Source organism: Apodemus sylvaticus, chromosome 7 (genome assembly GCF_947179515.1).
Source record: "Apodemus sylvaticus chromosome 7, mApoSyl1.1, whole genome shotgun sequence".
Lineage (NCBI taxonomy): Eukaryota > Metazoa > Chordata > Mammalia > Rodentia > Muridae > Apodemus > Apodemus sylvaticus.
In genome coordinates, this window is record NC_067478.1 from 86632603 (window position 1) to 86658498 (window position 25896).

A 25896-nucleotide genomic window follows, 5' to 3' on the forward strand; every position below is an offset into this window, starting at 1 on the left:
GACCAAAGATTGTCATAGCACAATGCAAGAGTAGGAGCAGAAAGCCACTGCACTAGAGACTTGTCTGGAAGTTCCTTGAGGGTAAGCACGGTCACCCTGTGCATGTCGACCTCCTTATGTAATGGGCATGGGACATGAAACACAGTCAAGGCAGCACTGGATTGGCAAGATAAGTGCCAGGTACCATGGGACAAGTCTTTCTTTGGCATTGTAGGGAGAACACTCATTGGCAGGTCTATAGCAACCCTGGCAATCCGGTCAAGGGTCAGACAAAAAAGCTTTCTGGGCATCAGTCAGCAGACTTATTTGACACCTCTGGTGCATCTGTTACTATGGTAGGGTCTTGGAAATCAGATAGGGAGTCCTATCTTTAGAATCTATGTGTGTAAGAGAAATATTCATCATGTAAACAAAATACAGACAGGTGTAAGTACCTGCCCGAAAAGCCCAAAGTGGACAGTTACGAACATGATACCTTCATGCCACTGGAGAATACACACAACTTGACTCCTGACCTCTTAGAAAGTAGGTGGGGCCAGGCCCTTTCATGAGACTGTGGAGACTGAGGCCCAGAAAAGGCAGCTGCAGGTTTGAGGGAAGGCCTCAGGGTCTCATTTGCAGGTCTTTAGATCCCGGCATTGCTTCTTTCTGACTGAAGGTGTTGGTTGGAGAAATCTGAAGTGGGCATGTTTCACTTAGGTTTGGAGCTATCTCAGCTGTTTCAGACTGGGAACTTCTCCAAACCCCAGGGGTGCCTGGGAAATGTATCAGAAGAGTCACTTCACTGGGATTATTTCTGCCTTCCCCACTGAGTGCCAGCTGTTAAGGGGAGACAGGTCTGCAGAGGAAATGAGAATGTGTTAATTAAGGTCCCTAAACTTTCTAAAGGATGGCAGGCAGCTACACCGAGAGATGGACAGCAGAGGATTGATCTGTGGCTTGGACAAGAAACTGTCTCCTGTGGACAGTTAGGGACAGTAGTGTCATGACTTCTTCTAAGGATACTTTGGCCCCAGTCCCTTACTCCTGTGACAGGTGAGTGTGTCACCTGGATACAGAATATTCCTTGTACTAGGTCTAGTCTAAGGTCACATGTGTTTTTGAGAGAGCTCTCTGGTCAGCAAACAGGGACTTAGCCTATGCCTTAGTCACCAAAGCCATTCTCCTTCACTACCCAGTTTTGGGAATTCTGCTTTAGTTGCTCCCACAGCCTGTCTCAGAGGTTACTAAGCTTGGTCCTTGGATTCTTTCCCTTCCCAAGTAGAATGAGACTCCTGAAGCTAGGCCCCTGCTGAGCCTGCTTATACACACCCATCCTCGGCCAGCCAATATTACCTGCCCCTAGAATTACTAACTTTTAATCCTGGTTGTGGCTTCAGGCTGAATCTCACAGAGTTCACATTCTGCATACATAGAACCTTGAAGGACAGCGCTGCAGTTCTATGCAGGTTTGCATGTTCTCTGAGCAGTGAGTATGGCCCCTGACCCAGCCAGTGCTCTAGGCTCACCTGTCAAGCCCTCTAATGGGGAGTCCTATCCACCTGTAGTAGATTTTCCTCCTATGAAAGTGCCTACAGCTTGTGAAGCCTGATCCCTGAAGTCTGCTGGGAGAATCTACTTCTTTAATATTCATACTACTGCCCCGATTCCATGGGGAATGAGGCCCAGTATACAACATGAAGCCATAGCATGAGATATATGCAAAGTGGGATCACGTACCAAATTTATGGGAACAGAGAAGAGAGGAACTCATTAAGCTGTAGGAGCCAGACGAGACTTTAGCACAGAGCTAATGAAAATCACAGCTATTGTTTATTGAACACCTAGTACCTGCGGGTATTCTTTATGAATCATTTCCTTTCTACCAACGATCTTGCAATATAAATACTATTATTCATATTTCACAACGAAGCTGAGGCTAATTTCTGCTTACCAAAGAGTTTACCTCCAAGTCACATAAACTGATCGTGAATTCAAAGCCCAGTCTCACGGATGCCAAAGTCCACGATGGTCATTCTCACAACTAGGATCCTTCCGGTGGATGTTATCGTCAGCTTGGACCTTGACAAAGAAGTGAGAGTCTGACAAGCAACAAGAGGGAATCGGTTGCAATCAGAGGGAAATGGGCAGGGTCTGAAATACAGGACATACTTAAGGGCCATAAAGAAGACAGTGTGCCCCCAACATGGGTTGACAAGACATCAATAGCTTGGTGTGAGGCTGAAGAGGAAAGCTGTCAGAGTCCCTGTAGACCACAGCCAGGAGACAGGACTGTGTCCTGAAGGTAGTGGAGAGACACTAGAGCTTGTTCACCAAGGAGTGACAGGATTTATGTAGGAATGAACTCTAGAGCAGAGGTTCTCAAAGGGTGGCCCATGTATCAGATGCATTGATGCCATCTTGTCCTTGTTGAACATCCACATCCTCAATGCCTTATCTAGACTTTCTGAATGACTTGGAGTAAAGGCATCAGGCTACAAGTTAACGGGTCCCTGGAGTGATTGTGATGCGTGTGGGAAATGCTGGTTCCTAGTCTATCTCAGCTGGAGAACCCATAGTACCCAGGACTGGTCAACTAGATGGATGGCTTGGGAAAGAATCAGAAGTCCTGCATGGAGATCATGGTAGCAACGGATTCAACAGACATTCCAGGCTTAGGATGAACTGTGTTTGGTTTTCGAGTGAGTTGAGAGCAAGGAAGATGGGTGACAACTCTGTTTTGGATGGCAGGGAGGACTGCCATGGTATGCTCAAAGAGACGCTGTGGATGCAATGATATAAAGTAGATGGCATGAATACAGCAAGCCAGTAAGGTGGGCGGGGAAGGCCAGCAAGCCAGCAGTACTGGGTCCCTGTTCTACCCAGAAACCCTCATCATGAGGTGGTGGTGGTGAGGTGGGAAGACTGCGCTCTCCGCCCCTTACACCATCCCCCAGTCTCCGTCAGCTAGGAGCCATGTGGACTTGGATAAGTGGCTGCATCCATTACTTCTCTCAGTACTGTGACAAAGTCCCTGACAGAATGCCCCGAAGGAGGATTTATTTTAGTTTGTTGTGGTGGCGAAAGGATTATGGACGGGCTCCATGGCAGCAGGAGAATGTAGAGAAACCTCTCACATCCTGGCAGCTTGGGAAGCAGAGAGCTTGGACCGGGACCAGAGACAGATATAAAACTTTCCAGGCCAGTCCCCTGTGGCCCAGTTCTGACTGACCGCTGTCAGAGCTGCTCAGATATACCAGGTTTCCCTGCCTCAGCCGTTAAACCTGCTACAGCAGCCCCCTGCTCTGTCCAGCAGGCAGCTCCCGCCTAGCCCTCACTTCCCCGTGAATCCCAAACAAGCCCCTTCCCCTGTCCTTGCCAGGGCTCTGATGCTCTGCCTGCTGTTCTCTATGGCTGGGCCTCACTGGCTCACTGATTCCGGACAGAATCATGACATGCTCCAGGAGTCAGAGCCACACACTATTTTTCTTGCTGTCCTGTGCTTGTCAGAAATACCTGATGTCACACACACATATGCCAGCATGAAGTCAGACTTGGATTGGTGGCACCAGTGGCAGTGGCAGTGACACCTATAAAAGCAGTCGTCCCCTATCTCACAAGGCTAGGGATTGTTTCTTACCTTTCCGAGAGCCCTCATGTCAGTCCGCAGCTTCATGCCAAGCCTCTGCCTCCATTTACATAGCATTTGCTCTCCAGGCAGGAAAAATAAATAAATAAAAAAGGCCAGGTCCTTAGAGAAGGCAGCGGGTGGTCAGGTCAATGAATTTGAGCTGCTAAGGAAAGCGCAATTGGCTTCTGCTAGGCAAGTTCCTACTCAAATCCAGGAGACAGCCTGAGCAGCCTGCCCAGACTGCAGTGGAATGTGGCTACCAGCGAGGGCACAGGGGAAAGCAAGACCAAGGGTGTATGTGGTCAGCAGGAACAGTAGGCATGCGTGCATCCGGTGTCAGCCTCACCAATATTAAAAGGGACTCAGAAGGTTAGGAGGAAATAAAGAAACAGGCCACTCTTAACCGCTTGGCCTTGTAAAACCCCACAGGAGGGGCTCAATGCAGAGGCCACATTCCCTGGAACTCACAGAGGAAGGATGCGGGATTCCAGAATCGAAACCTCTATCTCAATAAGAGCAATGGAGCTTACTGAGCGGTTATCCATGCTGGGCCTTATCTGTCTCCCCCTCTGATCCTCACAGCAACCCCGGGAAAAAGGAGAGAAGTGCTACCGTTCATGCTCCCAGAGGCCAAGTGACTGACCCCAGGGCCTACTGCCAGGTAGAACTAGGGGACAGATCACACATGCTGCTGTGAGCATCATGTGTGATGCTCTGTTTCTGAGAAGACTCCACTCAGGTGGCAACAGTGAGTTCTGGGGTGTGTGGTGACTGCAGCTCCTCTGGGAGAGCCCAGACCCCATCTCCCCTGCAGGCGTTGCTGGATGCCCACAGCACACACACAGTTGGCTCCTCGGGGCTTCGCACAGTCTGTTCTGTTGTTTAGACCAGATGCCGAATCTGGGCTGACTCCATCCGGCTGCACACCCAAACCCAGTTAAAATTCCAGTTGGTCATTTTGCCTCTTCTTGCTTTAGAAGTCATGCAGATGTTGAGCAGAAACATAGCATACCTGAATTCACCTTTCCCCACCGGAAGTCAACAGCGGAAGGTAGGACACAGTTAGGGACAGCTCTATAATCTTCATTTGTCTCACTGGCTCTTACCTCAGAGACAACGGTGTCCCAAGTCACATTCGCCTCTGTTTGACTCGGGCAAACTTGTTAATATTTTTTTTAAATGGAGGGCAGTTGAGTGTCTACTGCCCCAATCATGAAGACCAGAATTCAGATCTCAGCACCTCGAAAGCAAGTTGGGTACCCCTTAATACTATCAGCCCAACTTCAAGTGAGGCAGAGGGTGGGGGGGGGGAGAGAATGTGCTTGTTGTTTTCCCAGGCTCAGAGAGAGACAGACCCTGCCTCAAAGAAACAGGGTGTGGTGTGGTAGGAGAGGCCACTCAAGACTCTTTTTCTGGGCTCTGCACATGGGTACAGGCTAGTGGACCTGCACACACACATATGTGTGCATAGAGACATTCACGCAAAAATAAAGAAATCTTTAAAATGTTGCTGATTTAGGTTTACAGAGTGGTGTATAAGCTATGAAGCAGCTTGAGGAGTTGTGACAGGGGACACGCTTATGTGATCACTGCTGTTGTCAACACCTCAAAGGTCCCCCTTTCAGCTCCTCATGCTTTCTGCCTGCTTTCAGCTCTCTCCATCATCCCTCTCAAAGGTGGTCACTGTCCTAATGTCACATGACCACTTGGCCATGCACAGGAGCCTCCTTCTTCTCCTTGACCCTAAAAAAGTTACCAGTGAGTGCAGAGGTAGTCACGGGGCTCAAATACAACCTGAGAACGTCAGCTCTGCACGGGTTTGGTTGGTTGTTATTGTTGTTGGGGTTTCTTGGTTTTGATTTTTGTTTTGTTTTGTTTTGTTTTTTTGATTCCTGTCAACAAGGTGAGGCATCTCTCCGAAGGAGACCAAATTCATTTGTTCATCCAGAAAGAGAGGAAAGGACTTACTACAGTGTGTGCGTGTTCTTCCTCCAAAGACTTTGGGGGTGGACAGGACCTGGGAGCCGCTGCTGCCTTCCGCAGAGCCTCTGCTCATGCGTGCAAGGACCAATTTGAAATGAGCACCAGAGACACTCTGCATTCGTGACAGGCTGGCCGCGCCGGTTGCTCCCTCCTGATGAGATGGGTGGTTCAGGAGCCTGTCTCTGAGAGAGACTGCTCAGGAAGTTATTGAAAGAAAAGAAGGCCCCCCAGGGGCCCCCACAGTCTTTAGAGGGGCCCCAGGGAGGTCTCTGGATGTTTCTGCAGGGCTCCCAGGAGTTGGATACTTTGTTTCACTTAAAGACAACAGTCCTAATAACAAGCCTGTGAGTCACCCCACTCCTAATTACAGGCCTGACAAGTAGGAAGGAGGTAAACTATGGTGCCACAAGCTGCCATCCTGTCAGGGCCCCAGAGCACCAGAGGCGGCTGCAGGAGCGTGCCTGGGCATGCGTTACTCAGGCCCTGAACAGGCCAGGATCCCATAGCAGGGTGGCAGGAGAGGGTATACACAGTTAGTTTGGGGAAGACTCCACTCACAGCGAAGGCTGCAGTCCTGAGTACTGATGGGGCCTGTAAGCCTTACCCCATGTCAGCCTCCCCAGCCCTGCCCCCAACCATCATCATCACTGCCTCCTAGACTCTAACAAGCAGGGCTGGGACCCCAGCAAAGATGGAGTGCCCGCAGGTAGGGATTTAGTGTCTCTGAGCACATAGCCTTGTTAGAGATTAACACCTCCATGTGGCCTGGACCTGATCAGTACTGGGCACTGATGTGTTGGGCTGGGGATGTAGCTCAGATGCAAGAATGCTTACCTTGCATGCAGGAGCCTCTGAGACCCTTCTCAAATGCCACAGACGCTGAGTGTGGCGCCACACACTGTAATCCTGTTACTTGAGAGGTGGAGGCAGGAGGGTCAGAATTTAAAGCCATCTTTAGCTTCATAGTGAGGCTGGGTTTGGTTACATAAGACCCTGTCTGGAAAGGAAGAAAAGGAGGGAGGGAGGGAAGGAGGAAGGAAGAAGGGAAGGATGGAGGAAGGAGGGGGAGAGAGGGAGAGAGACGAGGGAGAGAGGGAGGGAGAGAGGGAAGAAGGGAAGGATGGAGGAAGGAGGGAGGAAAGAAGGAGGGAGAGAGGGAGGGAGGGAAAGAAAGAGGGAGGAAAGGAAGGAGAGGGGAAGAAGGGAGGAAAAAGAAAAAAAGAAACAAGTGTGCTATCCTGAAACCTCAAAGAGGTGTCTACTTTGGTTCCCTGAGCTGTGTGAATTGGGGCCATTCTTCAGAAAGCCAGGTGTGGTGACAGCGGCCATGGTGGCTGTGATGTGAGAAAGTCCCTGCCACTGAGTCCTGAGCTCTGGATGCTGTCTCCTTTCCACACCCCCATGCCATGAACAGTGTGATGTGTGTGTAATACATATCGATTTTCCAATCATGAGATTTCTTTGCACTCTTTAGAATCTACATCGAATTTTCTAAAGCAACCGGGTTAATAAATGAAATTAAAGTTAACGCTTTAAGCTACGAACCAGTCATAGCAGCGTTCTCCCCTGTGGCGTGTCCTACTCCAGGCACTGTCCTGGCTGCTTTCTATGCGTTCCTTGACTTTACAATATATTCGTAGAATATATATATTATCACTGCTTCTGTTTTCCACCTGGGGAAACTGAGGCACAAAGATGCCAAGTAACTGGAATCTATTACATGGTCAGGATCTAGAACCTAGAGGTTCTCTCCAGAACTATCTGCTTAAGTTGCCCTCATTGGGACCTGAGCTGAGAGACTCAGTGCTTGGGTTCCTCTTTAAGATGTCCACCCATTTGTTCCCTGATCACATCCATTCAGCAAGTGCTTCCAGGATGCTGACCAAAGGACAGACACTTCTGTAGACATGGCCAAGACTGTAAATAACAAGTAGGGGGTCCCTTGCCTCCTGGAACTCTCATTCTTCACGATCCCCAGGTAGTTTGATACGCTAGCAAGATAATTTTAGATCAGGGTTCTCACATAACGAATATGAGTGTTCACTCAATATCTCCCATGAAGATAATGAGTCCAAGAGAGCTGGGAGTGGCCCATCGCATGGGTATCCAGCGAAGGCTAGAGAGATGCCTCATCATGGTAAAGAGTTTGCCATGCAAGCAAGAGGACCTGAGTTTGAACCGCTAGAAGTCACATAACGTTGCCATGATAGGGTATATCTGTGGCACCAGTATCCCTGTGGTGAGATGGGAGGCAGAGACAGGAAAATTCTGAAGGCTTGAAGGCGAGCAAGGTAGCTTAGCACACAGAACAGTGAACAGTGAAGAGAGCATGCTAGCCAACTTTCTGTTGCTGTGATAAACACCATGACCAAAACAGAACTTGAGAAGGGAAGTGTTTATTGCCATTTACCATTTCCAGGTTACAGCCCAGCATGGAGGGAAGTTTGCGCAGGAACTCAAAGCAGAAACCTAGAGGAAGGGACTGAAGCAGAGACCATGAAGGAATCTCTCCTGGTTTCCTTCATGGCTTGTGCTCTGCTAACTTTGATAAGCAGCCCAGACCCACTTGCTGAGGAATGCCGCCGCCCACAGTGGGTGGGCCCACTGGTCCCTCCTACATCGTTAACAGTTAAGAAAACGCCCCCACAGACGTGCCACAGGGCAGGCTGATGCAGGCAGTTCCTCAACTATATCCCCTTTATCCAGGTTTGACCAGGCTTATATCAAGTTGGCATAAACTAACCTGCACAGAGACCCTGTCTCTCGATTTGGAAGGCAAGGACTGGTCCCCAAAGTTGTCCTCTGACCCCCACACACTAGCCATGCCACTCATGAGGCTGCACTCATACACAGAATTGCACACACACACACACACACACACACACACACACCAGAGATAGAGCGTGCTTTGGTTTAGGTACATGTCTATCTCGCCACAAAGGGCAGGAAGGAGCACAGTGAACAGAAACCTGTCAGGAGACATCAAAAGTTAACACTGTCTTCTCAGCCGCCTGACCCAGCTCAGACCCTGTGCCCCATGGCTTCACCCTTAAACGATGAGCTAGCCCCTTCTCCCCACAGCCCGCAATCTTTCTTTCCATCTGTCCTCACAGGCCAGTAACCGAGCCCTGTGCCCGGCCAAGTAAATATTTCATGGGGATTTTAATTTAACTCTAAGGGAATCCATCCAACCCTGAGAATAGACTGTCACCTCGAGAAATAGCACCAGGGATGACTTGGACCCAGAGATGACATTGCCACTCTCCCCTGACGGATGCTAATGGGTCTCTGGCATCTGCCTCCCCCAGCAACAGTGTGACAGGCTAGCCCAGGGAACAGGCTTGCAAAGGATGGCTGGGGCTTTCTCTAATGGAGGCTTAAGATCAGGCTTAGGGAGGAGGTAGGGAAGGCACCAGTACAGATGACCAAACTGAACATTGTGTGTGTGTGTGTGTGTGCCTATATAGGTGACCAAAACTAGACACAATTATATTTCTTTATCTTCACATCGTATATTGGTTCTGAAAGAAAGGAACAGCCAAGGCCCTGTCTAGCCACTGGGCTGGGACTTGCAGATACCATGTGACTGCTAGGCATTTTCCCTGACCACCCCTGGGGGGCGGGGCGGGCATCCATCCTGAGGTGCAAGCAGGAGGCTGTGTTTCTATGGAGTCTAAGTGATGGCTTCCCAGGCACACAAGAGCCAGCAGTGTCCATGAGCCCCTGGCTCCTCCAGAGTCCTTGTCTGCCTGTTCTGAGACTCCAGTTCCCTGGGCATCTGCATAGATGGGGATGGCGGGAGAAAGACCTGCAGCAGGTGACTAGATCGAAAGAAGTGTACACATTCTCATCTGGAATGGGTGGAGATGCTTTGCTAATTAACCTGGCTGAGCTGCAGAGGACCTGGCATGGAGAGCCTGGGTATAGGGGTGGGGACAGCTTAACCACAGAGCAGGCCCTGTGATTGGCTCCTGGCTTAGCCCAGACCTGCCTACTCTGTCCCTTCCAGAAGTGTAATTAGCACCCTGCTGATGATTGCTCTGGCCCATAAGGACCTGGGTTCCCTGCTAATGCTGTCTTGGGTGTGGGGGTTTTATGATTAGGGAGTGGGGTGTGCGCCCTCTAGTGGGGAAACTGGGGTTTCAAGTCCCTTGGCCTCATGAACCAGGACTTGTGTCTGGCCAGAATTGTGCATTCAGGCCTCCTGGAAAAATAAAAAAAATAAAAAAAAGAAGTCCCTCCCCTATCAGCCATTTGCAAGAAAACAGCCTGATTCAACTGTGAGCAAGAAAGGGCTTGCATGCAGATTGTGTTTAGGGGGTGCCCACCTGCCCCAGAACTGTACTAGTTGTCCTTAGCGGTTGATTGTGTGCCTACTTGGGGAATACTGACCAGGAACAGTACAACAGTAAGAAGACAGAGTCTCCAATCTTAAGGATTTGAACATATGTGTCTGAAGTTAGTTTTCTTTAGTTGTGTGAGCTTGAACAAATGACTAACCTCTCTGGGCTTTGGCTTGTCTGTTAATCAGTTCTAAGGGTTACTCTGCTGTGTACGTTCTGTCTTAAAGAGGCTAATTAATGCTCCAAGAAACTGTAATCACAGGAGAGTAAGACCTGGGAGTGGCAACCTGAGGGAAGAATAATGGTCAGAGAGACCATTTGCAGAGTTACTGTGGCCTGGCCTGCACTCCGCAGGGGCGTCCCACCTCCTAGAAGGTCATGAATGGAGCAATTGTCATTGTCCCCACTTCACCGAGGAAGAAATGGAGACACAGAGAGGTTAAGGTCCCGTCACATCAGCAGCCAAGCTGAAATGGGCCCAGATACTGCTCTAGCAGAGGCACACTATGGTGACTGTCTTCTCTCCTTCAGTGACTGAGACATGGGAGGACTAGCTCCTGAAAAGGTGGTGGACAGGAACGGTGTGTGACAGGGATCCTGAGGTCGGGTGGGTTGATGGCTGCATAGTCACATGGTGATTATGTAACTGGATAAGGACACCGTGTGCTCAGGGGACCGATGGTGGCACTGGCTGTACAGGCAGGATGGACCGTGTGGGTGGGAGTCCCAGGAGACTTGCTTTTTCTGCCTTTTATTTTTTGTGGGGTTTGAGGGTGTGTACAGGGTCCCTCAATATAATCCTGGCAGTCCTGGAACTCACTTTGTAGACCAGGCTGGCCTTGGACGAGAAAATATCCACCTGCCTCTGCCTCTGCCCAAGCGCTAGAGTTAAAACTATGTGCCCAGCACACCCAGATCACAGGTAACTTCTCAAGAGAAAGCACAAAACCAGGGGACTTGAAGATTCACCCATGTAATTCCAGCACCTAGGAGGCTGAGACAGGAGGATTGTGAGCTCAAGGGCAGCCTGTGATACCGGGTGAGGTCTTTCTATTAAAACAAAAACAAAAGACTCATTGTCATGGTGCAAAGGTGAATTTTTCTAGGAAAAAAAATGTTATTAATGACCATTTGTTAAAGTTATACTACATGCTAAGCACCGTGCTTCCTGTACGGGTGTGCAGTCTCCCTTAGCCCTAAGGGATCCCGAGACGGCCGTTGTTATTGCTAAGCTCTGGGCTTCATTTACGGGATGTACAATCTCACATAGCCTTAAAGGATCCCTAGTCGGCCATTGTTATATCATTGTAAAGTAAAAAGTGGGCATGGGGAAGAAGCCACGAGGACTTCCTAAAGTCACAAAGCCAGCCTGGTCTAAACGCAAGTTCCAGGACAGCCAGGATTATATTGAGAGACTCTTCACACTCCCTGCACCAACCCTGCACAAAACTAAAAAACAAGCAAAACAAACAAACAAACAAACAAAGGCTGAAAAAGCAAGTCTCCTGGGACTCCCACCCACATTGGTCATCCTGCCATTTCAGCCAGTGTCCATTCATCGGTCCCCTGAGCACACGGTGTCCTCATCCAGTTACATAATCAACATGTGACTATGAACCATCAACCCACCCGTCCTCAGGACAGTGATGAACTTGAACCCAGTTGAGTGTGATGACACAGGCTTGTGATAGCAGAATCCAGGAATGGCCTCAAAGTCCCTTCCCTTCTGGATGTCATAGAGAATGTCAGCCCCTTTCTACAACCTTACCTGGCCTTGACTGAAATGTTCTGTGCTCTTCAGAGGCAATCTACCCGGGAGTGAGGGCTTGTGTGATGCTCAGAACCATCTTGTTCTGAGCAGCATTTCCTCCCAGAGCCTTCCAGAGGTAAGAGATGCAATTACAGAGTTAAGTAAAGGACCACCAAGAAAGAGAAAGAATCCATGCGAGCAGCAGAAGTAGGCTAGCTCAAAGAGGCATTGGGAGCTGAGGTGCAGGAGCACATAACTTCCTGGGGCAGAAGCTGGTCAGAGACAACTCAGTGGAGTTGAGAGAATGTGTAAGGTGCTGGGGGCGGTGCTGGGGGGGGGACAGATCTGAGGGCAGGGCTGGGGGTGGGCTTGGGGCAGGGTATACCATCTACTCTTGGAGAGATGTTCAGAGAAGGACATGGAGAATGCCTGCTTTCCAACTGGCATCTGTTTCCCCAGAGATTCCCAAAGAATGGGATGATGTGAGGCCCTTGAAGGTCCCCACATAGGTCACAGAGAGAAGCATGAGGTCATCGTGGAAAGACATGAGGGGCTAAATAGCCAGGGGCCTACTAGAAAGCCTGCCACTCACGCTGGGCTCAGATGTGTTTCCAAGTCCTCTTGAGCTGCACTCTATCACCATGTTGACCAGCAGCCTCATCACCACCATCACCCAACAACCGATGTGGACCAGGCCTGTGCCCACAACCCACCAATACCCTCTCGCTGACCTTCCCCCTACTGCAGAAACTGGATTCTGATTACCCCCCGACACACACATACACACACACACACACACACACACACACACACACACACTTGATAGATGAGCACTCTGAGGCCAAAAGAAGTGAAATGACTTGTCCAAGCCCCACAAGCAAGAGTCCAGACTGGCCTGCCCCACACCGAAGGCTCAGCCAACACCCACTGATGTGATACAGCAGTATCCTACAGTTTTTACAGCCTCTAGGGCTCCTCCATGCAATCATCTCTCTTGATTTGCATATTGATTGCCTCCATAGGCAGACATTAAACTGTAGCCACAAAGCTTGCCTGGAGAACATGACAGAGTCACCATGAGTTAGGGGTAGCCTACTGACTGTCCCCTCATCCAGGGGTCAGGGAAAGCCATAGGTGGGGGAGACAAGCCAGGGTACTAGGAGACCTGATGTGTGCAGAGAGAGAAGAGTTTACACCAAGTGGGTCAGTGACTATCTTTAAATGGCAGCCAAGGTAACCGTACTAGCTTTGTCCACTTGGGGTAGCCAGGCTCTATGGCTGCCAACGGATGCCCTCATTGGCAGGGAAGTCCCAGGGGAGGCTGTCGGCTCAAGCAGCCTGAGCAGACAGGATCCCTACTGTGAACATGGTCTCGCTCTCAGCCCAGACCCAGATCCCCATAGAAGCCAAGCGGGTTTTGGGCTTTGACATCAAACAGGGGTCTGCTTGATGACTCCCGTTAACCTCCAAAGAGACACAGGGCGGTGGTTTTGGAAGTCACCTCTAGGCCAGCCCCTGCCTGGTCCAGCCTTGTAAATTCTACCAACATCCAGGAGATAAAAGGGGGGCATCCCTCAGAGGCAGCATACAAAGGCCTTCAAAGAACACTTTCAATCAAAACTAAGCAAAGGAGTGAGGCCCAGGTGCTCACAGGGGAATACGTTTAAACACCTTGTGTGTGTGTGTGTGTGTGTGTGTGTGTGTGTGTGTGTGTGTGTGTGTTACCCCCACCACAATGGTGGATGTGTCTTCTCTTTTCCTGTCTCTGATCTCAGCCTGACTCTTGGCCTGGTTTGTTTCCTAACCTTAGGATGCCAGGGTCAGGCCTGAGCCCCACAGTTTTCTTCCCGCCCTTTCCTGATCCAGGTTCCTGCTGTGGCTGCCCAGCCTGGGATCCAGACTGTGCCCTGGGCATCTTGTCCTCATCCATACTACACCATTCTATCCTGCCATCACCTCCTGGGGCAGAGTGGGGACCTTGAGGACATGTGACCTCAAGCAGGGCAGAAAAGCTAGGATGGATGACTGGGAAAGCTCCCTGGCTCAACCCTTTCCCTTCACAGTTAAAGAGCCCCTTCCTGTGGAAGAGAAGCTTGCCAGGCTCACCATGAGGTTGGGGACCAGCTATGACAAGATCCAGATCCCCTCATCCCCCATCCACTGCTCCTTAAGGCCCCAGACAGGCTGCCGTGGGCCCACGTTCCCCACCCCCACCCCGGGCCTCCAGCCTTAGACTCTGTAGCAGTCATGCAGTCCCGGCCCCCTTGCTTGTTAGTGTGTCTTCATGGCACATTATCTCCTCATCTGAAGGCTGCTTTTATAGCATAATGTCTTTTTAACTAAGGTAAAAGAAAATGAACACACATCTTTTGGAATAATCTGATCCCACGTGATCACGGCTGGCACCCCGGGGTGCGCTGAAGCCAAGGTAGATAATTACTCTTCTCTACTGAGTCAATTAAATATAAAAAACAGCCGTCACCAAACCTCTTGCCTGTTTCTTGTAGCTTGCTGCTGCTGCTGCTGCCGCCGCGGCTTCCCTACCCCCAGCCCCCAACGTATTCCAGCCTGAGGAGAAAGGAAAGAGAGATGGGGTGAGAGGCCCTAAATGAGCCCTTCTACGTGTGGTCCAATTTGGGGAAGCAATGGACTGCATGTGGTGGGAGCGTGCGGTCCCCACCTACGCAGGTGGAGGAAGAAGGATGTAGCCCATTTGCAGGGCTCTGTCCATATGGGCATATGGATTGTTCTGGCATTCAGAATGCCTTTGTTGGCCAACATGAATCAACTTGCAAAAATGATTTCCAAATGGTTACCCAAAGTTTTTGCCCCTTTTACAGAAAAGCTGAGTGTAGGAAAAGGAAATCCGGGGTCATCACGATTTACGTTGGTTAATTGTTTTGGAGTTCTGAGAAAAGAAATCACCAGAGAAAGGAACAGATGCTATGTTTACCCCTTGCCTGTTTTGTCAATTTGTCAATTTTAAAAATTTTAATTAGCATGTGTGTGTGTGTTTGTGTTTGTGTGTGTGTGTGCGCGCGTGCGCGCGTATGTTATGAGTATGCAGCAGCATGTGACAGTGTATACATGAAAGAGGACACTGGTGTCTTATTGTGTCATTCTCCCCTTACTGCCTTGAGAAAGGGTCTCTCCCTGAACTGGAAGTTTATGTTTTGGCTCAGTGAGCTCCTGGGATCCATCTGTCTCCACCCCCATCAGTGCTAGGGTTACAGGCATGCCTTGCCTGGCTTTTTATGTAGGTGCTATGCATTTAAATCTAGGTCCTCATGCTTGCACAACAAGCGCTCTTACCCAGTGAGCCATTTATCCAGTCCCAATCTTAATCTCCTCTCTCTCTCTCTCTCTCTCTCTCTCTCTCTCTCTCTCTCTGTGTGTGTGTGTGTGTGTGTGTGTGTGTGTGTGTGTGAATGGAGGTGAGATAGAGGTCAACTTCAAGTCATTCGTTAAGAACTGTTATTTACCTTAAATTTTTGAAGCAGGGCTTCTAATGGAGCTCACCAATTAGGCTAAGCTGGCCAGCCAGTAAGCACCAGGGACATACTTAGGCAAAACTACAGGGGCACTGAGATTACAAGTGTGCATCGCTAATAACAATGTTTTAAGCATAGGTACCGGGGATCCAACTCAGACCAGCATGCTTGCACAGAAAGCACTGCTGGTCACACCATCTCCCCAGTCCCTTGTTGCCTCAATGTTTACTTCATTTGATTTATTCTAATTATTTCAACTTGTGCTCCTCCCCCTTCAGGTCTCAGGCAGGGCCACGCCCCTATTCTACAGCCCACCCGCACCCACAGGTGTAGCATTGCCCCTGCCGGCCTCTGAGGCTGCCTTTGTTGTTCTACATTCAGCTCACTCGCTGAACTCAAATCATTGTCACTGAGGTTCTGAAAGGCCCGGGCAAGCCTCTGAAGAGTCCTCCCCAGACAGAGATGCTGACCATCTAGGAATCAAACCCCACTCTGTCACCCAAGGGCTGATTCACTTGGTGGCAGTCATCGACACTTTCACAGAAATGTGGAATGAGCCACTCACTTTCCCCTCTTCATTAAAATACTTGTTCATCTGCACTCCAGTTTCTTTGAAGGGCGGCTCCACTTGATTAGGGTCTAAGTTTGCTAACCTGTGCCGGGGCATGGATTGAGGTTGGGAGACTGGCATGAAGATGTTGAAAGTGAAACTTGATAGATTTATGCTTTCTGAGCTGGAGTCGCATCAGCATCTGAATTAGGTACCATCCATTGCTGTGACCGAAAGCCTAGCAACAACTTAAAGGGGAGAGGTTTGCTTTGGTTTACAGTTCAAAGCACACAGTCCATCACAGTGTGGTAGGCGGGGTAGCAGGTGCTTCTGACCATGGCATCCCCTAGAAGCTGAAAGAGAGAGACAGAGACACAGAAAGACACAGAGACACAACACACACACAGAGAGAGAGAGAGAGAGAGAGAGAGAGAGAGAGAGAGAGAGAGAGAGAGAGAGAGAGAATGAGACACAGAGAGAAAGACAGACAGACAGACGGACACAGAGAAAGACAGAGAGTGAGACGGAGATAATATGCCACTGGATGCCTAACTATAATCCACAAGCTCCACCATTTGGTGCTGTCTTCAACTAGGCTCCAAAGGTTCCAGAAGGTTCTGCAACCTCCCTAAATCATAGAGACTATATGTTCAAACACAGGATCCCATAGGGGGATAGTCACATCCAAAGCATAGCAGTGTCCTACTTTCTTTGCAATGGTTTGGCAGTCATCAAATGCATGTGCATATATATGCATGCTCGGGGTACCCAAACCCACTCAGAACTATGGCCTTGTGGACACTTCACTTTTCTTCCTGTTTTTGATGAAATGTGTGAAATACATTGGCTGGATGATAAACGTGGCTTTTAACTCTTTGCTTTTAAATATTGAAATATAGGTTAGAATCAATTGCTATGAATATAGAAATCCTTTGTGTAGCCACAAATAGTCTGACCCTGGGCTCTGGGAAGGGATTCAGGAGTGCACATTTTAATTGCTCCAACGGGTGGTGTGGATAAATATAGACCACCCCAGAGGCTACATTCTGAGCATCATGTTAGAGATTGCTGTGAAGAACGGAACACTCTCTTCACTGTACATGAGGCTGTGCAGTCCTCCACAAGCACATTGACTAAGCCTGATCAGTTCCTTACTTAGGCAGAGTACACACTAGAACTGAGTTCTGGCTTCCGTTCTTTCCTGCAGCCCCAGGTATATTGGCTTGTAGACGATAGGAAAAGGCTTCTTTTCATCAGGATGGATTTCAGTTGGATCCGAAGAAGAATTTGTGACAGAGAAGAATATTGAGGAAGTTTGCCCAGAAGGTCTCTTTTCCTGGAAGGTTTAGAAATTGTATCTGAACAGTCTGACTGTGTCCTCGCATGTTTGTAAATTACCTGTGAATTCAGAGGGGTCTTACCAGTAAGAAAACATGGGCCACAACTTCCACATGGGTCCTTCTGAGAGTGATGGTTTAGATCCTGACAGAGCCAAGAAGCCTGACCAGAGTGACACCTTCTCTGCAGGGACAGCCTCTGGTCCTACCTCCTCTGATAGTTTCTCTCTATGTCCTTTCAGAAAGCTGATCTGGCTGTGGCGGGCCTCACCATCACAGCCGAACGTGAGAAGGTGATTGATTTCTCCAAACCATTCATGACGCTGGGAATTAGTATTCTTTACAGAGTTCATATGGTAAGAGACTTATTTTACAAGCATTTATGCCATTAAAGTTATTTGCATGCAAACACCGAGTTATATGGTAATAATGGATGACTCGCGGAAATATTTAGATTTCGAGACTTAAATGCAAATGCACTGGGCTATTTTTTTCCCTCCATCAGCTGCAGGAACTTACAAACAGAGGAGATGGAAAAGTCGTACTTGGGAGCTTTCCAGCGGAGATGGCTTCTGTCTCTAAATAGGGATGGCTGAGAGTGCCACTTGGTGCATAATGTGTCAGTGACTGGCCTTATGCTATTCCAGGAGGCGGGAACTAAAGCTTAGAGAAGCGCCAGCATGCTCAGGGCTCCTGGGCCTCCAGGAGGCACTGCAGTCACTCTGGACATTCTAAGAGTGGGGGACTATGACCATTGCCCTGTCTTGCCTATTGGTGCTAGTGAATACCTGCTAAAACTGGCCGTTTACATTCCTTGTTGGTTTGGTTTTACTTTTTTTTTTTTAAGATTTATTTATTTATTTATAAGCACACCGTAGCTGTCTTCAGGCACATCAGAAGAGGGCGTCAGATCTCATTACGGATGGTTGTGAGCCACCATGTGGTTGCTGGGATTTGAACTCAGGACCTTTGGAAGAGCAGTCAGTGCTCTTAACTGCTGAGCCATCTCTCCAGCCCTTGGTTTTACTATTTTTTTAAAGGATTTTTTTCTGTCTATAAAAAGCATCAAGATGAATACATAGGAACACAACAGTAGTCAGCCAAAGGCGGACATGACATCTGGCTGTGGGCCAGCCATCAAATGGACCATCACTCCGTGGCCAGCCAATAATGGAAACGTCCTTGCTTCTATTATTAGACCAGAAGATCCTTCCTCGCCTCCTTCACCTAAACTACCTCTAGGTGTACAGTTGCCATATAGATTTCCCTGTATTCTAGTCACTTTGAGTGGTCATAATTTAACTGTCACACATTCTCCAGGATATAACCTGACACTGTGAGTCACCATGACAATGGCTCTCATTTATTGAGTACCTCTGTGTCCCAGTCACTGTGTGGTAGATTCTAGTGTGGGAATGAATTGTGTCCCTTTAAAATACGTACTGAAATCCTAAGCCCCGTTACCTAATCATGTCCCTTATTTGGAAGAAGAGTCCTTTCCCAATATTAAAAAGAGTTGAGATAAAGTCTAGCGGGAGAGACATGAGAGGCTACCCATAAGCCCTCCAACCTGGCTCTTGGGAGAGGATACCCCGAGTGTCATTGCAGCTTCAGCCTGGCTCACAGAGATGCTACTTTGGAGGAGAAATAACAAGTTGCTAGTGGGCATATCCCTCCTTATGTATAAATCTAAATCCTCCTGAGGATCAAAGAGGACATTTGCAGCTGTTCTGTCCAGCTTTCTACAGGACAGAAGTCCCTGTGCTGCAGAGCATATGTAACAGGCTTGACTTTTCAGAGGTAGATGCTGTTCTCTGCTGGGATACCTGGCTGGGAAAGAAGAAGAGATAAGAGTTGAGGGTTAAGCTCTACAGACAAAGACAGGTCAGTGAGGATTCCATTAGGACCATATAGCTAATGGCTCTGTGCCTTGTGGAGAGAAGAGGCCATGATCCTCCAGAACCATACCCTCCCTTGTCCTATTGCGAGGAAAGCTCCCACTTACTGAGAGCATCTATATCCCAGACACTTGTGGGTACCTGTGATGTAGACTCTGGCTTGGTGTTGAATTGTATCCTCTTCAAAGTACATGTTGAAGTCCCAATTTCAAAGACCCATACACATGCCCTCACTGGGAAATAGAGTTCTTGCCAGTGATATAAAGAGGTAAGGTGAAGTCATGCTGGATTTGGATAGCTCCTTGGTTGATGACTCGCCAGCATAGTGCAAAAAGAAGAGAATTTGGCTGGATGAGGTGGGGCATGATTTAATCTCAGCAGTAGAGAGTCAGAGACCTTTCTGCGAGTTCAAGCCCAGTCCTCTACCTAGCAAATTCCAGGCCAGTCAAACTTGCATAGTGTTATGTTTTTAAAAGCCAAGGATATGTTTTATAGAGCGCCAGGGTATGGTATGGTGGGAGGGGGGTACTTCAGCAGGTCCATGCTGAAGTATCCTTCCCCCTAGGTCAGAGAGTCAGAGAGAGAAAGAGAGGGGGAGAGCCCAAACAGTCCCTTTTATAGCAAGCCAGGCCTATCTGGTTGTTGCTAGGTAACTGTTGGGTGGAGCGTAGAAGAAATGCCAACAGTAAGACTTTGCTTTAAGATAATTTTTTGAGGGGTCGGGGATTTGGACACAGATGCACAGGGGAGAAGGCTGTGAGGAATCAAACCTAGAAACTGCAGGGAAGCATCTCCATGCCAACGAGATCAGTGATCACCAGCACTGCACAGGCGAGGAGAGATGAGAACCCTCTCCTAGGGGCTTCAGAGAAGCCAGGCTCTGCTGTCACATCAATGGGCTTCTATCCTCAATAACTGGGAGATGACACATTTCTCTCATTGTAAGCCTCTCGGTTGTGGACTCTGTCTTGGCCATCCCAGGAAACTAACACAGTTGGGCTATGCTTATTTTAGAAATGAGGGCACCAGTACGATCAATTTGAAAAGTAGGTCAAGGGTACATGCTAGGAATTCATACATGTTATCACATGTTAATAAGAGCACATGCTAGGAATTCATGCATGCTGATCACATGTTAATAAGCCAAAGAGCAAGATGTGAGTTCAGCCTTGCTCACTTTGGGTAGCCAGCCAAACACTTGCCCCTGTGTGTTCTTTGGTAACTTCCTACAGGGTACACTCAGCCCTTCCCATTGTGTCCTCTGAACTGTTCTCTAAGGGGAAGCAGATGGATAACACTAAAACCTCATTTCGCAGAGCGGGAGATCAAACTCACACTTGGAGCTATCTTGGGGAAAGGCTTGGACTCCAGGCTTCTCACTCTAGGATGGGAATCTTGACTTCCAGCAAGCCCCATATCTCTAGCTTCCTCTCTCCTTTATCTCTTGAGCTCCAAGAGGGTTTCCAAAAGAAATGTAGACATACTTCCTTTCTCCTTACTACCCTGCTCTGGCCAACTGTAGAAACCCAGTCAGGCTATGGCCTTGACTTCTCGATCTCGATGTGTTTTTTTTAGAAAAGTCTTTGAGAGTCATGGTGACATCTGTAATTTTTGTCTAGAAGTCTTTGCCATAAAGACGCCTCCTTCCAACCTTTGTCTTTGAATCCTTTCAGCCTCTCCCCATGTATCTATGTCCAAATTCCCCATTTCATAAGGATTCTCTTTATTGTGACAGGGATCACCTTAATCCGGTATGATTTTATCTTGACTCTCCATAATATTGGCAAGGACTTGATTTTCAAATGAAATTGCGTAGTCATATATACAAGTCATGGGAGTTAGGATTTTAACACTACTTTGAGAGGGACATAAGCTGACCCCAAGAATGTAAGATGACCTTTTTCAATTAGTTTCATGCTATAAGAACAAAAAAGAGGCTTTCTAAAGAATTCTGCCCCAGTCCAAAGCAGAGATATGCCTCAGATTCTAGCCTATTGATCTTTTGGACTTACAAACTCACACAGTCATATGAATGAATCCTTTAAAATCAATCTAAATATGATAGGTAGGCAGATGAATGGATAGGTAGATAGGTAGGTAGGTAGATAGATTAGATAGATAGATAGATAGATAGATAGATAGATAGATAGATAGATAGATAGATAGATGATAGATAGACAGATAATAAATAATAGATAATAGGTAGATGATGATAGATACATTCATACACACATATACTATATATAGGTAGATCATTTAGTCAAAGTTCAACTGCTGTGAAGATGCACAATGACTATGGCAACTTTTACAAAGGGAAACATTTAATTGGGGCTGGCTTACTGTTTAGTCGGTTATCAGCATGGCAGGAAGCATGGCGACATGCCTTCAGACATGGCCATAGGGAGGCAGCTGAGAGCCCTACAGCCAGGTTGGCAAGAAGCGTGAACAAAGCAAGACAGTAGGCCTCGTTTGGGATTCTGAAACCGAAGGCCACCTTCAGTGACACAGTTCCTCCAACGAGGTCACACCTCCTAATCTCTGTTAAGTAATGCCACTCCCTAATGCCCAAACATTAAATAGATGAGTCTATGGGGGGCATTTCTATTCAAACCGTGACATAAATATACAGAAAATTGATGTTAAGATAATAGGTAAGTAGATAGATAGACAGACAAACAGACAGATGGAGGACTTATCGATGATATGATATGATGGGTTATGAAATAGCTATAGAAATATATAAATATGTATATACCTATATCTCCCATCATTTCTATTTCTCTGGAGAGCCCTACCTGACCAGTGCAGTCTATCAGACTGGTCCAGAAATCCTCCTCTCTCCAGCCCTACCTTGGAGGTTCCAGTATACCACACAGCTGCTCAAAACTAATTTATAATGAGGCCAAACTGAGTGAAAAACGAGTTCTGGCACAAACAAGTTACACTGAGCAGACCTGACAGTTTATGCATTTATTCAACAAATATTTACTGAATACGTTCTGCGTGTGAGGCACTATGCTTAGAAAATTCCAGAAACTCAATTGGTGAGAGAACGTTCCCAAATTGGCTGAAGCTGAGAAGAGCTAGTAAGAATGTACACAGCTGTACCAGGATGCTAGCATCTGCCAGGCGAAGTCTGCCACCAGAGCCCCATATAAACTACACAGAGATGCTGCCTTCAAAATAATAGTGCCAGTGTGATGAAATTAAGGTTAAATAATGGGTGTTTACTGGTTCGTGAATTTTCTCTGATTGATGGTTATCTTTGAGCAAAAATATGGCTAATTTGTTCTCATTTATAATCTATAAGGATCTAGAATCTCTTTTTGCCCATGTCTATAAGGTCATCTGACTAATGAGTAATTGTTACCAAAAGGTAAGCATCTGCCTGCAGCAAAATCTGAATGCAAACAACAGAGTACCTTACTCAGTGTAAATGCCTAGTCAAGAATTGTTTTTATTCATTTATTCATTTTTAACACCAACCCGTGAAATTTGTGTGTATTCATAGGGTACCTTGTATTTCATGTTTACATTGCATAGTGTAATCCCAGTTAAGTACAATTCCTAAAGCCTCTGGAGAGTTGTCAGAATGGCTCAGTGGGCACAGTGCTTGTGTAGGCTTAAAGACCTGAGTTCGGATCCCCTCAGACTCACTAAACACCTGGTGTGATGGTATCATCTGTGGTGTTGTGAATAAGAATGTTCCCTAAGGCTCATATGTGTAAATACTTAGTCGAACAGTTTGAGAAAGATTAGGCAGCATGACTTTGTTGAAAGAGTATCACTGGGCTTTAAGGTTTAAAAAGCCCAGCCAGGTCTCTTTCTCTGCCTGCTGCCTGCGGATCAGCATGTAAATCTCTCAGCTATTGCTCCAACACTGTGCTGTCTGCTTCCCACCATGATGATAATGGACTACCCTCACGAAACTCTAAGCAAGCTCCCAACGATATGCTTTGTTTTCTAAGGAGTTGTCATGGTCATGGTGTCTCTTCACAACAATAGAACACTAAGATAGCATCTGCATCCCAGTGCAGTGCAGGTAGAAACAGGTAGATTACAGGGTCTCATGAGCTGGCCAGTCTGGTTGAAACAAAGAGTTTCAGATCCAATGAGACTGTCCCCAAAACAATCTGGAGTGTGATAAAACATGCAATAGCAGTGTCTGGCCTCTGCATGTGTGTGCATGGACACACATATACACCACACATACACACACACACACACACACACACATGCACACGCACACACACACTATACCACACTATGCACACATCTCACATACACAGTACAGATATATCACACGTACACACTACAAGTGCATACACATGTGCACACACACACACACACACTCCCTCCAGAATAATAAACAGTGGCTAGCATGTTTCTGAAACTTAAAGATGATCAGAAGCAATTTATGAATTTTCAACACTTTTAGATTGTTTCACATATGTCATTAAACATCCATTATGAGATAGTCTCTTTATTCCTAATATTACAGAATAATGTTTCTGTTCAGCCATCTCTAAGACCAAAATAAGAACATTCTCTGCTAATTGACAAGCCTGCTAGGGAGTCTGGCTTTGCCATGTTTACTGTTAACCCTTTGAACTCTTTGCAACTCTTTATCCCTAGCACCCGAGTCACCATGGCTCCTGATGTTTCTGTTGTCTCTCCATTACCTTAACTAAGAAGCTCTGTCTTCATCCTTCCCTTCCCCCTCCCCTCCCTGTCCTTGCCTTCTTCCCTAGATAATTCCACTGTAACCCTGGACTCCTCTCTGAATTCCAGCAGCGTGTACATCTCACATATGGCTATTCCCCTCCACCTGGATGACTAATAGACAAGCCACAAGCTGTTCCAGACAGGAGAAAAGGGCTCCTTTCAATAGGATGGGTTTAAGTTAGATCTAAGGAAGAACATCCTGACATAGAAGACTGTTAGAAAGCTTGGCCAGAGCATCTGCTGCCCTGGGATATTTGGAGACTGAATCTGAATAGTCTCCTTCAGCAAACTGGTTCCTCTTCCTCTGTCTCAGCTCAGATAATGTCACCTCCATTCAATGACATGAGCTGACTCCTCTTTCTTCACTCCTAACAGTGCTCAAACTCTAGGTAATCTCCATTTTTCTGCTTCTCTCTAACCTCAGCTGCTGTTACTACAGTAGCTTATCACAGTCATCATCAGCATTCACTAAGAAATAATGGTGAGCTTTCTTTCCCTTTGTCTTTGTCACCACCTTTGCCCTCTTTCCCCACAATAAACCCCACTTGGAACTGTAGAAAGAAAGAAAGAAAGAAAGAAAGAAAGAAAGAAAGAAAGAAAGAAAGAAAGAAGAAAGAAAGTAGAAAGAAAGTAGAAAGAAAAAAAGAAAGAAGAGAGAGAGAGAGAGAGAGAGAGAGAGAGAGAGAGAGAGAGAGAGAGAGAGAGAGATGGGTTGGTGAAAATTCTGCACTCAAGCCTGGTTGCCTGCTGTTGATGCTGGATCACGGATAGGACAGTTATTCACTATAGATCACATGCACCTCTGTTGCTTCATTTGTAGAAGTAAATGAGTTGCCATGTGCAGACTAAATGAGAACACATGTGCAGTGCTCTCAAAGCAGTGTCTGCTGTATGCACAAGGAAATGTTCACTATTATATGTACTAAGTACAGGGGAATTGCTCCTCACTTCATTCCAGGCCTCATGCTGCAGCCTGAGAATTGATATCCTGATTGTCTTACAAATTTAATCATATCAACCTCATTTACCAGCTGCTCAAACTCCTAGCATGGTCTGCATTACAATAACCTCCCCTCCCCTCTTTATCTAGGTTCACACTTATCTTTTGCCCTCTCAACAACAGAACAAAACCATCACTGCCCTTCTATACCCAGCTCAAATGTCATATGGTCTCTTCCCACTTTATCCCCTCTCTTCTCTCAGCGACTGCTATCTATTATACACTTTTATGATGCATTCAAGTATTCTCTCCCATCTCTTCTTAACAAGAACTCAGTATGACATACAAGGAAAAGCTACTGTTTTGTCAGACTAGAATTTTAGATATGACTTTTGAGTTGGAAAATGTGATAATTCTAAACATATAGTATTACTTGATAGGCATGGAATTAAAAGTGGGAAGGAGAGAGGGAAAAGTGGAGGCCATATCCGGTGACCCTGTGGTCAGTGAGCACCACCTTCTCAGTAGGACAACACTGAGCCCCAGAAACCCAATTTGTGTTATGGAGGTACAGTATACCAGTATGCAATTTAAAAAAATATTTTTTTTATTTCTGTTCTTTATCCTAATTTGTCTTAAGGATAGAAATGAAGTAAAGACAGACATTTTAGGCAGCCCACTATGTCATGCATCCAGGCAGGGCCATACCTGCCACCTGAACTTATTGTTCTCTCTGGCAATGTCTACACATCCAACATACAGCACAGCATCTATATTCATTACTTTTCTTCCTGCTGTGACAGAGTCCCTGACAAAGCAACTAAGAAGAGAAAGCAGGGCTTATTTTGTCTTCTAGTTTGAGAGTACAGTCTATAACAGCAGAGCAAGTCTGGCAGAAGAAATGTGAGACTGTGCATCACATTGTATTCACAATCAAGAAGCAGAGAGGGACAGATGCTGGTACCTTCCTTCTGTCTTTCATATTATCATCTAAGACCCCCGTCCGTGAGATACTGCCACCCACACTCAGGGTAGGGCTTCCCTCCTCAGCTAAACTTCTCTAGAAATGCCCTCACAGACTTCTGCAGAGCTGTGACTCATAGGAGGATTCCAAATCCAGTCAAGTTGATAGTGAAGAATCACCATCACAGCATCTACCTAAGAAAGCACTAGGATCCTTGCCTGGGAGCAAATGGGATTCTAAGCCATGCAGTCATGGTTGGACCTAGAATCTGGGGTGGCCTTGATGCTTCGAAGTTGGTAGTCATG

General features: G+C 47.2%; 1 protein-coding gene across 1 annotated transcript in view; it reads left to right on the forward strand.

The window, feature by feature from the left end:
• Nucleotides 1-25896, forward strand: part of Grik4 (glutamate ionotropic receptor kainate type subunit 4) — a 436861-nt gene that overhangs the window by 374374 nt on the left and 36591 nt on the right. The window contains exon 14 of the mRNA XM_052188602.1: nucleotides 17307-17420. Coding sequence (XP_052044562.1) covers nucleotides 17307-17420 — 114 coding nt within the window. The remainder of the gene's footprint in view (nucleotides 1-17306; nucleotides 17421-25896) is intronic.